Below are 15,000 nucleotides of genomic sequence, written 5' to 3'. Positions count from 1 at the left end.
GGATACTATAATATACAGAACACTGACCTTGAGAAGACAGAAAAAAGTTGTTTTAACGCACGTATACCAGTCTTTCTTTCTCCAACTCTACATCTCTGTCTGTCTGCCTTACACACAGACACACACACACACACACACACACACACACACACACACACACAATATATATATATATATATATTACCCACTTTGTTCCTGTACCCACTTTGTCCCTGTCTGTCACTGTCTCTCTCTCTCCCCCTCCCTCCCTTCCCCCTCCCCCTTCCCCTGTCGCCTTACCTCGAACACAGGGGCAGTTGTCAAAATGACGTCCTCCCTCCGCCACTCCCTCCAACGCCTGCATCCTGCCCACCACACCACCACCACCACCACCACCATCACCACCACCATCGGCGCTCGGCGAACTCTCCACACATCCTGTCCGGACGCAGCAACAGCTGCCATTCACAGCAGCAGCAGCTTGCTCCGAGAACAACCTCGAGTTCCTCCTCAGCTTCTTCATCACCATGTTCCACTCCTCCGCCGAGTTCCACAGGTCGCAGTCCGCGCTGCTGGTGGCCGACAGCCGCCTCTCCACCTTGGGCGACGTGCTGCTCGTGCTCGTGCTGCCTCGCTTCCGGCCCAGGTTCCGCTCGCAGAACGACTCCACGTCCGAGAAAATATCACAGCTGGAACGGCGGCTGAGGCTCTCCAGCAGGAGCCTGGACCGTCTGTTGGACCTCACCCTCTCCAGCTCCCTCTCGAACTCGAGAAAGTCCTCGTCGTTGTCAAAGAAGTCCATGAAGGTCTCGTCGATGTAGAGGACGCCCAGGTGGTCGTCCTCCTCCTCGCCTGAAGACTCCTCCCCCCTCCATTCCCCTCTCCCTGCCACCCAAGGGAGAACCGCCGCGTCACGGGATAACCGCCGGTTGTTGTTGATGGTCTCGAAGACCCGCTCGAATTCCTGGAAGTGCTCGTCTCCGTTGAAGAACTCCATGAATGCCTCCAGGTCCCGACCGCTAGGGGGGCGGCCGCACCTGCTCAGTCTCTTCAGGTTCAGCAGCAGGAGGCTGGATCTTTTGGGGTCTGACTGCCGCCAGCTTCGGCGTTGTGATGGAGGCGTGTGTCTTTCTGGGATCGCTGGGTCAGCAGTGCACTTGTGTTCATCTAGATGCAAATCTGTCTTTCCGTTGTCTCTATTATTAGCACTGTCGTTTTTGTTGGTTTTAATGGGTGGCTTTTCCCGAACTAACTTCTCACCGTGTACCCGCTCTTTATCACAATGCGCTGCTGGATTTTTATGAGAATTTACGCGAGTAGTTTCGGTTTCACCGGAAGTAAGTTTCTCACACACTGCAGTGCGGTTTCCTACAACCAACCTGTCCGAATCATCTGGTATGTCAGCGTGACCGTTTTGGTGTGACACAGGTAAGCACGCAGCACGCGCAGACCTCTCGGTCCGAGTTAGTCTTTCGTGATTCTGGAGCGGTCTGTTGGCATCGACGGGATCGTCTGAATCATTCTTCTCACTCCAACAACACGAATCTTTTGTCGGCCGTGTTCCACCAGCCTTCACGAACACCTGGTCCTGTTCACCGTTACACACCTCAGGTGTGGCGTAACGCTTAATCTCCGCAGCACAACTTTCCCGCTGGGGTTCGCTTTCGTGGAGCTGAATGTGAGCAACGGTTCCTTGCCTGGGTGGGCTCAACTCACCCGAGGTGAAGGTATCCCGGGTGCTGTGGTGATCACCGTCTTTCTTCCTGCCGCTAAGCCCTGCTGGTGTCCTCTCTGTCGGCACAGATCGGGGCCACTGTGTGTGGGCGGTGTCGCTGCTCACCGGGCCGGAAACCCACCCAATCGTCGCCGAATCGTTTCCGGTGTCACACGCGGCGTGGTGGTCACGCGACCCCCTCAGACCGTGGTTGTACGGGGTAGCTGGCTCGCTCGGGAAACAGCCGTCGTCAAAATACACCCCGTTTCTTTTCTTGCTCGCACGCGCCCTCGGGCCCCCGCCTTTGACACGCAAGCTGACACCTCGCTTCAGAAGGGGTGTGGGGTGAGGAGGAGGGGGAGACGGGGGTTGATCTGCATCACCTGGGTTCTCCCTCCTCTTTCCCCCTCCACCGCCACCACCACCACCACCACCAACAAGGCCCTGCTGTTCAATCCTTTCCCCTCCTGTCCCATCACTTTGTCCCCCTTCCCTTTCCCTTTCCCCCGTCCCCTTTGTCCAGCGCCTTTGTGCACGCGGCGCACTGTCCCTCACGGCCTCGCACCTGCCCCTCGTCCTCCCGCCCCTCGTGACGTCACCTGGGGACAGGGTCTCGCCTCTCAGCCCCCTTCTCAGGCGCCGGAACTCTTGCAGCTCTCGTTTGAAGTCCTCGAAATCCTCCGCGTCGGCAAAGCCGTGACGTAGGTAGCTGAAGGGGGAGAACTCGAGGTCGTCAAACTTCAGCCTGAAGAGGTCCTCGGGGGAAGGGATCCTCCCGCTGTCCCCCTCCGTGCTGGAGAACTTGAACTCGTTGGAGCGGTGAGAGAAGTAGCCGCTGTCTTCCATAGTACCTGTGCGGAGGCTTCAGCGCCCCATCGTCTCTGCTGCAGCATCCAGCGCCGGTAGTGGTACAGTGCTGTTCTGGGGTGTTGGGGGAGGAGGCGAAAGGTGGGAGGCATGGTTTTGGTGCCGAACCGTTTCCAGGGCTACTACCTACCCCACCTCTCTTTTCTACCCCCTCCGTTTCCTGTCTGAACCCTTTACTCTGATTGGACAAGGAGAGGGTCTGAGGCACGTGCAAGGGGGGCAGAGAGGGAGCGAGAGAGGGGGAGAGAAAAAAGGGCTTCAGTTCTGCTCGCTGCACGGCGCGTGCCGCTAGTTGCTGTTGCTGCTGCTGCCGCAATCTGTAACACGGGAGTGCTGGCGATGTTTTCAGCTGTTTTCTGTAAAAGCTGCGTGCGTGTTCAGGAACCTGGAAGGTTGATACCGATAATGTGCAACCTCCTCCCCTGCTGTACCCCTCTACTCCTCCTCCATACCACCTCCTGCCCGTTTGGCAAAGATGTCAGGAGAAGGCTGAAGGGGGGCGGGGGGCGGGGGGTTGGGGAGGGGGGTGGAAGTGTAAGCACAAACACCTATCACGAAGCGCTGACGACGCCAGTGGCTGACACCACAATAAAGGACAAAAGCCATCGGAATCCAGCACACAACGGAAGAATTATCTCCGTTCGTATTATATAATTATAGGCTCTCTGTAGGTAAAGGCTCTACGACACAACTCGTTTTCACATCCTGTCAGGGCACTGCAGGGCCGAATCGTTCGCCCTCTCGCTGGCTGCCGTGTCTTGATAATCTAGAGTTAAACTGATCTCCCGGACGTTTGGGGGCTTGGATTGCAAGGAACCCACAGTATGTCACTTCACTGTGCCGAAAGTTAGTTGTATCAGTAAAAAAACAACAACAAACAAACAAACAAAAACACACAAAAAAAACCCACTCAACTCGTACATCAATAGTGGGGAAACGTTACACCAAATTCTTCTCACAGCATCTGAGAATGCACCCCCACCCCCTCTCGACCAATTCCCAATCTCGGCTTTTTAACTATCCTCCTCTCTTTCACTCTTTATGCTTTAACATCCCCACCCCCTCACCCCCTCTCTCTCTCTCCTTTCCTCTCTCTCTCTCTCTCTCTCACACACACACAGTACACCCCCCCCCCTACTCCCCCAACATAAACACACGAGAAACACCACACCACACATGCATCAGCATGAGTCAGTTCAACTGTCAAAACGGGAACAAAAACTAAACCCCCGAGCTCTCCCCCCTTCCTCCTATTATTCTTTTCCAGCGTGCTTTTCAACGATGACAATGACAACGTTTGCGAGTTGGGAGAAAGAAAACCCCGCCCACCCACTCATCGAGATCATCTAGTAACCCCTCAGTAAAAGGGACTGCGCCTGTGTGTTTCGCGATCCAATGGCGGAGTGACGACGTTCTTCGGTTCACTGGTGAACTAGTTATTCTTGGATTGTTTGTGGTAGTCTTCTTCTTCTTCTGCGTTCACTCGTATGCACACGAGTGGGCTTTTACGTGTATGACCGTTTTTACCCCGCCATGTAGGCAGCCATTCTCCGTTTTCGGGGAGGTGCATGCTCGGTATGTTCTTGTTTCCATAACCCACCGAACGCTGACATGGATTACAGGATCTTTAACGTGCGTAATTGATCTTCTGCTTGCATATACACACGAAGGGGGTTCAGGCACTAGCAGGTCTGCACATATGTTGACCTGGGAGATCGTAAAAATCTCCACCCTTTATCCACCAGGCGCCGTCACCGTGATTCGAACCCGGGACCCTCAGATTCACTGTCCAACGCTTTAACCACTCGGCTATTGCGCCCGGCGTCTTTTGTGGTAGTTTTGTTTGTTTGTTTGTTTGTTTTGTTGTTCTGTATGAAGGAAACGCGATGTTTCGTTGTCAGTGCAAACATTTGACAAGGACCAGCGAGAAGAGCGGAACTGTGGCTAAGATCACTGTTTTATTCACTTATTCTGTTCTAGGAATTCACCCTTTTCTGAACGCATATGAATTTTCAAGTCTCCCTCCCCCTCCCCCCTATTCTCTTTTCCTCTCTAACTCGCGCGCGCGCGCGTGTGTGTGTGTGTGTGTGTGTGCGTGTATGTGTGAGAGATCGAAGCAGTGAAATTTCACTATACCAACGGCACTTCACCCCTAAGATAAGAACATGACCAAATATAATTATAATCTTCACCGTCTGATAAAACCCTCGTTAGTTAACTTCAGCAGAATTCACGTGAAAGATGCAGAGCATACAGAGAGGTTATGGAGGATCAGAAGGAGAGAGAGAGAGAGAGAGAGAGAGAGAGAGAGAGAGAGAGAGAGAGAGAGAGAGAGAGAGAAGAAAAAAAAAGAGTAGCAAATGGTTCACTTTAATCAAAAGTTTACAGCAAAGACTCATCGCCCATCAAATTTCCCATCCAGTTTCAAACAACCTTCGCTGATAGTACAGGCTAAAAAGCAATATGGTGCTAACTGATTCCTTGCAAAAGCTTGACTTCAGTGATTAAAATCACCATCATTATCATTCATTTATTTGTTTATTCACTTATTCTAATCTATCTTTAAAAAAAAATTCGGGGCAAACCAATAATATGCTGCTAACTAATTGGCTGATTTAAGTTATTATTATTCGTTTATTTATCTATCTATCTATTTATTCATTTACTTCTAATCTATTCATTTACCTATTATTCTTTTATGCAGTTATTTATTGATTTCTGATAGTCCGGGCAGAATAATAATATGGTGCAAACGTATTCCTTTCGAAGCTTTTTTTTTTCTTTTTTTTTTACGTGATTGTATATTTATTTGTACGTGTCATATCATTTAATATGAATGGAGTAGGTTCCGATCCTGTTTCCGCAAACACTACACTACACTAGAGAGAGAGAGAGAGAGAGAGAGAGAGAGAGAGAGAGTCTCCAACACCATCCAGGTTATCAAAACACTCCTCGGACTGCCCGTCTCACCTGCAGTTCAATGACCGTGAAAATGCTGCCGCTTCCTGGCTTGCTTCTCCTGTCAGTCAGGGTTTCTTCAAGTTCTGCCTCACCTACATCAGCTCACAACTGCCGTGGGCTCTTCAACATTGCTTCACCGCATCGCTTAGCTGAGCTATCTTGTACGTAGGACTGATGCATGCTGGCTCCCGATTTGGTTCTTGGTTCCAGATTTGGTTCTATCTGGTTACCGTGCAAGCCCGCTATGTGGTTTATCATCTTGCCTCGTTGATTCCATTAGTTATCTTGTTGTGAACCCCGATGCTGGCGTTTTGACTGGGTTCCATGTTTTCTTGTCTTAAAACAGCTGCGGGAGTCTATTATATGTGCTTTACTGCTTCCACCGCTTGTCTTGCTTCTTTAAATTGATGCAGGCTTTAATCACCAGAACAGCAGCGGCTTCTGTCACGTACACCGTTTGCTTTTGTCAGCTTGTTTTTACCGTAAAACTGCTTGAGGTTCTTGAATTTCTCCTTTTAAAAATATATATCGACTAATTTTCTAAACTATATTTCGGTATATTTCTTCTTCTTCTTCTGCGTTCACTCGTATGCTCACGAGTGGGCTTTTACGTGTATGACCGTTTCTACCCCGCCATGTAGGCACCCATACTCTGTTTCCGGGGGTGTGCATGCTGGGTATGTTCTCGTTTCCATAACCCACCGAACGCTGACATGGATTACAGGATCTTTAACGTGCGTATTTGATCTTCTGCTTGCATATACACACGAAGGGGGTTCAGGCACTAGCAGGTCTGCACATATGTTGACCTGGGAGATCGTAAAAATCTCCACCCTTTACCCACCAGGCGCCGTCACCGTGATTCGAACCAGGGACCCTCAGATTGACAATGACAGTCCAACGCTTTAACCACTCGGCTATTGCGCCCGTCGGTGTATTTCAAATATTCATCTTTGATTCCACCCTGCATCCATCAATTTTTCGATAATATTCAAATGTAAAAATTAACATTTTAACTAAACGTCTACGATCACGAACATGTGTGACAAAGCATAAAAAAATTCTCCTCTTGAAGTTATTCTATCGGTTTTCAAGCAATTCAAAAATGGTGTTGTTTCTTTCTTTGCCTTCGTTTCATCGCTTCATTTCGCTGTTTTACCCAAAGTACCTTTTGCCTTTCTCACTTGCTTATACACTATAAGACTTACTTCTTTTTTTAACTCACTCAGTACGGCCAGTCCTCTCTTCTCCTCTACACAGGCCCATCGGATGTCCAGTGGATGTCTGAATGACCCAACCTTTAGCTTCCATCGTCAGAACTGTGGTATTCTTTGTCAACATGCACCTCTTCAGAACAAGAGCGTTCCGCTTGCAATATTTTGATGATGGTAATTGGGATGAAACGCTGTTAACGTCGTACTCTTTCGCCGTTCGTATGGAGAGAGTTAATCCCAAAATCATACAGCACTGGTGTGGGTTCTTGTCTCATCCGGCCTCAGCTGCTTCCTATGGTGGTCTTGGTGGAAGACGATCGACACTGACTTCATGACAAAAGGAGAAAGTCTGTCGAAAAGCTGGGGGTTTGTGACAGAAATAACACACTGCGGTAACAAGTGTGGACGTTTCGGACTGCGGACACATCTTTCCGGAGCTGTGATTGGTGGGAAGCCCATCGACATCTTCCTTTTTGTTGGAACACTCGCAAGAAGTGCATGGCATCCATTGTGAGGCTTTCATCGTTTTGGGTGGGTTTTTTTGTTGTTGTTGTTAATGTTGTTCTTTGGGTTTTATTGGAGTTTTTTTAAAATTTATTTTCCTGTATAATTATTTCACTTAAAATTCAAACCTTTTACAACAGCCGTGTTGATGACAACCGGACAAAGCAGCTTTTCAAAGCAGGCAGGAAATGTTGTCCGAAACGTTCAGGAAACGCCCTGGCGAAGTGCCGGCTACACCTTCTCTGTAAATACACTTGTTTCCTTCCTCGTTTTGTCCCTGTGTGTGAGTCAACTCAACAGTCTTGCGCCAGTGACGAGGACATTTAACAACAACACACGTTGGTCTGCATTTAGTTGACTTAACTCACTCAGTACGGCCAGTCCTCTCTTCTCCTCCACACAGACCCCTCGGATGTCCAGTGGGTGTCTGAATGACCCAACCTTTAGCTTCCGTCGTCAGAATTGTGGTATTCTTTGTCAACATTCACCTCTTCAGTATAAGAGCCTTCCGCTTGCAATATTTTGATGATAGTAACTGGGGTGAAACGCTGTTAACGTCGTCTCTTTCGCCGTTCGTATGGAGAGAGTTAAACTCAGTCACGACAATACAACAGCTTGTTTTGTTTTTGCTCTGTTTTTAGAACTGTACATTGACAAACCAACTAACTAAAAACCGTCACCTCTTTTTCGGCGTTCGCGTGGTCTGCAACGTTCACATTTAGTCTTACACACCTACCATTGGGTTTCTATGTGTGTATTGCCGTTTTTAATTTCCCCGCCATTTAAAAGATAGCAATACGGTCTTTGGCCATAATCAGGTTTCGACCCCCCCCCCCCCCCCTGCCCCCCTACCCCTCCGCCCCACTCACACACTCCCAAAACACACCCACCCACACTTCTATTTTAAACTTCTTTGTTTACACGCGTGAGCCAAAAACAAGATATCAATCTTTCGTTGGAACTTTCCTGGCTAAGAAAAGTTCGTGCATAAAGACAACAAAAACATATCTGTCTTTAAAAAAATAAATAAATAAATAATAAATTTTTTTTTAAAGGAAGAAGAAAAAAGCAAACATCGGAAAGAAAAAAAAAACCCTATAGACCTGGTGTAAACAACCCCATTTTAGATAAATAAAAATGCAAACAAAACGAAACAAGAACCGAAAATAAAACACACGGTACATCCGTTTCAAGGTGCCACAGACGCTGAATCTTATATAATAATATTAATAATAACCCCGCAAAAAAAAAATCACTAACTGAATAAAACTAACACAGGAGAGAAAAAAAAGAAAAGGGGTGGGGGCGTGGGGTGAGAGTAAACACATCAAATTCACGAAAAATGACAAACCACAAGGTAGTCGAGTGCTAGTAAACGAAGAGTTTAGACAGGATTCCACCAAACCACCCTTGCAGACAAAGACCTACTGTCTCTGTGACACACACAGCACACATCCAATTCACGAACATTAATCACAAGCCGGTGCTAGAATACGCGAAGAAGTTAGGACAAGATCCATTCCTAAAACCCATCCCTGGAAAATGTGGGCCTGTTGACTCTCTGTGTGACACAACACACCACGAACCAAATTTCGCGGTAACGTCCTATTTTAGCATCCAAAATTCAGGAACCTATTTTTACCGGCTAATTCTCGTACATAAACCACATGCTGGTGCAAAGGACACGCCAAGAATTTTGACAGGATTCTACCAGTTACCCATTCACAGCTGCAGAATGAAAGACCTACGAACTCTGACACATAGCACGCAGTGTGCATGCCGCCCCCCATCATCACCAAGGTCACACAACGCTCGTGCAGACAACGCGGCGACACTGGTTGCAAGTACTGACATGGCGGAGGTTGTTTGAAATGGCAGCGGAAATAAAAATTCAGATCGACCGGCGGTGAAGATTTTTTTTCGAATGTGTGTGTGTGTGTGTGTGTGTGTGAGAGAGAGAGAGAGAGAGAGAGAGAGAGAGAGAGAGAGAGAGAGAGAGATGCCTGCACATACTCCGTGCATCAGTGAGCGTTCGTTTTTGTGTGGGTTTTGTTTGTGTTTATGTTTGGTTTGTTCTTGCTTTTTTCCCCATTGTGGAGAAAGTCACAGACTAACAGAGATCGATCTGAAACATTATCTGTAACCTGTGTGAATGCATTTCTCAATGAAACAAGAATCTGTCTCAGAAAGAAGATGATGATGAAAAGGACGATGAAGAACTAGAAGAAAAAACAAGAAAATGAACGAAAGACGAAAAAAGAACAGCTAAAATGGCCTAACCTTCCTTCTTTCTGCCATCTGACCGCTTTCCCAGTGGTGAATACAGACTTCACAAAAAGTTGAGGACCACTGAATTTTCATAAATTGATAAAAGCAGATATGTTTTAATGTCTGAAAATCGAGAGATCTTCTTCGTTCGTGGGCTAACTCCCACGTTCACTCGTATATACACGAGTGGGCTTTTACGTGCATGACCGTTTTTACCCCGCCATGAAGGCAGCCATTCTCCGTTATCGGGGGTGTGCATGCTGGGTATGTTCTTGTTTCCATAACCCACCGAACGCTGACATGGATTACAGGATCTTTAACGTGCGTATTTGATCCTCCGCTTGTGTATACACACGAAGGGGGTTCAGGCACAAGCAGGTCTGCACATATGTTGACCTGGGAGATCGTAAAAATCTTCTCCCTTTACCCACCAGGCGCCGTCACCGAGATTCGAACCCGGGACCCTCAGATTAAAAGTCCAACGCTTTAACCACTCGGCTATTGCGCCCGTCAAATCGAGAGATGATTTAAATCATGCAGGGTGCAAGTGGTCCACCACTGGCCTCTCAATGAACACACAAACAGCTGTTTCAGCCACACGTGCACCAAGACCAGCTTGAAGAAAAATCACTTGGAAAAATCGATGTTGGAGCAAAAAACTGTACAGTCATACATTGATTTGTGGTTTTTCATTGAAAAAAATTAAAAAATTAAAAATTAAAATAAAAAATATTTTTAAAAAAGAAAAAGAAAGAAAGGAAAGAAAAAAGGTACACTTCCATAAATCCACCCTTGGATACGAGTTGTGCTCGTTACAGTTTCAGTTAATTTCACAACAGAAAAGTCAGGCCTTGAATGAATGCATACGATAATTATATTCGTATACCTATCAAGACTGGATTTCTTCTACATAATTCTACCAGAAGTCAACACATAATTATGTTACCATCGGATCTTTTTCACTGCGCCAAGTGCGTGCTGCACACGGGACATCGGTCTGTAGTATCTTCCCAATGACTAAACGCTCAGTTTGATTTTCCAGACAAACTTGGCCGAAAGAGAGAGACCGGGGTTCAATTCCTGGCTGTCACGGACACTGTGTTGGCAGAATGAGACAAGTGTCTTCACCATCTCTTTTCATGTTGCACGTGATCGTTTTGTGTTGGTGTTTACAACAAGCCTGCGACAAGTTTAATTTCTATGTGGATTAATAAAGTGTTTTTGATTTAATTCGATTTCATTTGATTCTGCCACATCCCTCCACTGAAACTGAAACTGCTCATTACACTGGCTACACACACACCGCGGTTTGCCGAGAATTCTAGTATCATTCCTCCATGTCCTCCAAAGACTGAGAAAAACTGACTTCCCAAGTGGTCCCGAACTTTTTCAGAACCCTGTACATTTATGCACACACGTCGTACCGTGACCAACATCCTGCCTCAAAAAGTCGGCGACAGATACAGCGAAGATAGATTGGTTTCCTGCCGTCACACACGCTCTTGATTCCACTTGTCAGTCTGCCGCCTCCTGACCCCCCCCCCCCCTCACCCCCCTCTCCTTCCCCACCCGCCCCTCTCGAATGCCACACCAACAGAACGTCAACGTGTATATCATAACATACAAAGATGCATCGCTCCTGTGGGTAAACCTGTTAAAAGATTGTTTTAAAAACGCTGGTGGTATGTACAGCTCTGTGAAAACTTTCTCAACCTTTTCTTCAGGTCTTCGAAAAACATTGTTGTTATAATTCTGTGAGTTTTTCCTCCCTCTCTCTCTCTCTCTCTCTGATCTCAGAGTGAAATTAATTAATTCGAAGTATTATGCAGAACCATGTCATTTTAGGCTGAATATGTTGTTGTCAACAAGAAATGAGACAGTTCTTTTTAATTTAGCTATGTATATTTATGAAGCAAGCAAGAGGCTGCGCACTACAGTCTCTTAATATCCGTTTGCAGACCTTATGTCTATTAACGGTTACCTTTGTTAATGAAAATTATGTATTATGTTCCTTTGTATTAGCCCCTTCAGTATGGGGCCAAGGCCTTTATCTGAATAAACATCTGAATCTGAATCTGAATCTCTCTCTCTCTCTCTCTCTCCAGCCGTTTGTCGTAAATGACAAGTTACGCATTCTCCACTGTGGACCGTAGAACTCCGCGAAAACTTCCCCGTCGTTGTAACAACCGTTACAAAAACTTTTGCTATTGAAAAAATCAAGTATGTTTGTGCCAGTTCTCTCCGCTCTTATGCTGATTATAGCCGGAATCCGCGTTCCCGATTTCAACAGAGCGAAACACGGCGAGAGAGCTGTTGGTTCTTCAGCTGTACAAACCTGAAATTCCTTATTCACAACTAATGTCCGTTACACAATTCTTTAAAAAAAAATCCCTTTTCAAACAGTCTCAACATTATGGTACTCTTTTCCATTAGCTGTATATTGGATGAATAGTGTCTGTTCTGTGCGCGCGCGCGGTATGTGCGGGCGGACTGTGTGTGTGTGTGTGTGTGTGTGTGTGTGTGTGTGTGTGTGTGTGTGTGTGTGTGTGTCCTTCCCTGAACATTCGAGTTCTTCTCCCTCCGATCTGTCTTCATCCCTCCCACCCCTTTTCCCCCATTCACCTCTCCCACCCACCCACCTTTTTCCTAACCCCACCCCCTACCCCCTCTCACCCCAACTCGTGCCTTAGCCCTCCCAACAACATTCTACAGCAAATCACACAGCTCGACAACAAACACGTCTTTTCCCAGTCGACTTCGCGACAAACGACCGAAGCATCAAACCGAACTACCCACCAGTTGTTACCACAGAACAAAGAAAAGCGTCCTTAAAACACCGAAGTCGAGACACACACTGAAACAAAGACACAGAAAGACAGATCTCTTTCCAATCGATCTCAACACACTGTGTGTGGCAGTAGTACAACTGAAACGAGTGATCAATGGAATCCTCGGAACAAAGGGCAGGTGAATCCCCCACCAAAACAAACAAACCGAGCTCTCCTGTCATTGTCAATATCACAAACTCAATCGAGGCGTTCAACAACAAGCAAGACCTGGAGTCGTATCTGTCAGTCACCTGGCATGAGCCAGCTGTTACAAAACTGTCCGGCAAACTGCTGACAACTCAACTTCGCTGTGGTCCGCACAAACAGATAGGTGACTTAAGACGAGTGATGACTGTGTTGAACTGTGCACAAAGGTCATACGAGTCGTACTTTTATCAGCTGTTCATTCTGTTCCGCGTGTCATGGTTGTGAATAACTCTGATACCAAGAAACGGCCTCACAGTGAATCGCTCTTGTCTTTTAAAAGTCCGCCTCAACCTGACTGATTGGGATAGGAAAAAAGCATCTCTCTCTCTCTCTCTCTCTCTCTCAGTCCAACCCCGACCTCCTCACTCACAAAATGTTTGCATGATTCGCTATTCTATGACTGATTTCACTTCCGATGTGTCAATCTCTTACTTGGTGTGCATTGACTTAGTTACTGAGGTGCATGCATGTGTTCGTGTGTATCACTGTATGTGGTGGGTGGGGTGTGGGTGGTGAATGCGTGTGTTGGTGTGTGTGTGTGTGAGTGAGTGAGTGAGTGAGTGAGTGAGTGTGTGTGTGTGTGTGTGTGTGTGTGTGTGTGTGTGTGTGTGTGTCACTGAGTGGTCACTGTGTGTGTGATATTTTTGTTTCTTGAGACTTTTATCTATATCTATACTGTGACAATCATAATCCATTATAATGGTCCTACTTGCCATAAACAGATAAAAATAAAAATGTTTTGAAATGCCAACTTTGTGAAACAAACTGGTATAGTGGTCTATAATGAATGTTCCTATTTTATAACCTCTCTTTTTTCCATTAGGAGGAGTTTGTATCAGGTTATCAATTTAAGTGCTGGTAACAGTAGATTTTACACTGGTTGGCCAAGGATGCTCGATAATAAACATATGTTGGATTACATGGCTACAGACTTGTATACATGTACCAAATATCATTTGCAATATTTATTTTGTACCATGGTTCAGCAACCATCACATGTACGAATTCTAAGCCCATGTTTGCGCGCGCAATAAGCTCTAAGCCTGAACTGCTCCTCTGTGATTGATACACATCTTATGTTTTATGCCATGAGTTATAATTAATGACTTCGTTCCAGCAATGTTTGCTAGATCTTCTTGATGTTTCACTTCATCATAAGGACTCTCTCTAATCAGCATCTCTGTCCTTCCCCTCTCTGTACATAATATATATATAATATATATATACATACAACTCTGTCACACACACACACACACACACACACACACACACACCATAGTCTTCAGGAGTCAAAACTACACTTGATGAATCAAGATAACATCAGCTCCATTGACATCGCTGAAAGCAGTGTGCAACAAGATGCTCCAGACATACTCACTTAACATTCACACTCTACTTACTAGAACAGGTGGAAAGAGAGGGGGAAAGGGGAAGAGGGAGAGAAAAAGAAAGAAAGAGGTAAGGAGAAATATCATAAACATGGAGTACAGTACTAGTACAGAAGAAAGAAAAATATGTGTGCAAACTAGCAGCCAGATAACAGCCACAACACACTGTGAACAACTGAACTGGAAAAAAAGGGGGGGGGAGAGAGAGGGGGGGGAGACAGAGAGGGGGATAGAGAGGGATAGAGAGAGGGAGAGAGAGAGGGAGACAGAGAGGGGGATAGAGAGGGATAGAGAGAGGGAGAGAGAGGGGGGGAGAGAGAGGGGAGAGAGAGGGAGAAAGAGAGGGGGGAGAGCGGGGGTAAGAGAGAGGAGAGAGAGGGGGAGAGAAAGAGATAGAGGGACAGAGAGAAAGAGAGGGACAGACAGACGCTGAGAGAAGGACAGAGAGATAGAGAGAGAGAGGAGAGAGAGAGAGGGAGAGAGAGAGGGGAGATAGAGAGGGTGAGAGAGATGGAAGAGAGAGAGAGAGAGAGAGGAAAAACAAAACGGACAATGTAAGAGAGAAGAATAAATAAACTTAGGCACCTACCGAAAATAAATGTGTATAAATGTCTGATGAACTAGGAATATCAATGTCATATCTATCCCCCCTGACATCACCCCAATGTGACTGAGAGACAGAAATTGAGAGAGGGGGGGGCAGAGAGAGAGACAGAAAGAGAGACTACTTACTACTGTTGATTAAAGAAGTCCTTTTAGTTTGCAGTACCCTGTTTCTGACATCACAATATATATATATATAAATATTATACACACACACACACACACACACATATATATATATATATATATATATATATTTGTATTCAAGTTTTTACGCCTTATACATATTATTATTAGTAGTAGTAGTTCTTTTTTCTTCTTTTTTTTCTTTTTGTTCTCAAGGCCTGACGAAGTGTGTTGGGTTACGCTGCTGGTCAGGCATCTGCTTGGCAGATGTGGTGTAGTATATATGGATTTGTCCGAACACAGTGACGCCTCCTTGCACTACTGAAACTGAAACTGAAACT

General features: G+C 46.2%; 1 protein-coding gene across 2 annotated transcripts in view; it reads right to left on the bottom strand.

The window, feature by feature from the left end:
* Window positions 1-15,000, bottom strand: part of LOC143299947 (uncharacterized) — a 64,072-nt gene that overhangs the window by 47,746 nt on the left and 1,326 nt on the right. The window contains exon 2 of one of the 2 annotated variants that reach the window (XM_076613490.1): window positions 280-2,945. In XM_076613490.1, the coding sequence (XP_076469605.1) occupies window positions 280-2,539 (2,260 nt within the window). In that variant the 5' untranslated portion in view covers window positions 2,540-2,945. Of the gene's footprint in view, window positions 1-279; window positions 3,396-15,000 lie in introns of both variants that reach the window. The other variant, XM_076613489.1, reaches the window with a different exon arrangement.

The sequence above is a fragment of the Babylonia areolata genome, chromosome 25 (assembly GCF_041734735.1).
Source record: "Babylonia areolata isolate BAREFJ2019XMU chromosome 25, ASM4173473v1, whole genome shotgun sequence".
Taxonomy (NCBI): Eukaryota; Metazoa; Mollusca; class Gastropoda; order Neogastropoda; family Buccinidae; genus Babylonia; species Babylonia areolata.
This window is presented reverse-complemented; position numbering and strand designations above follow the sequence as displayed.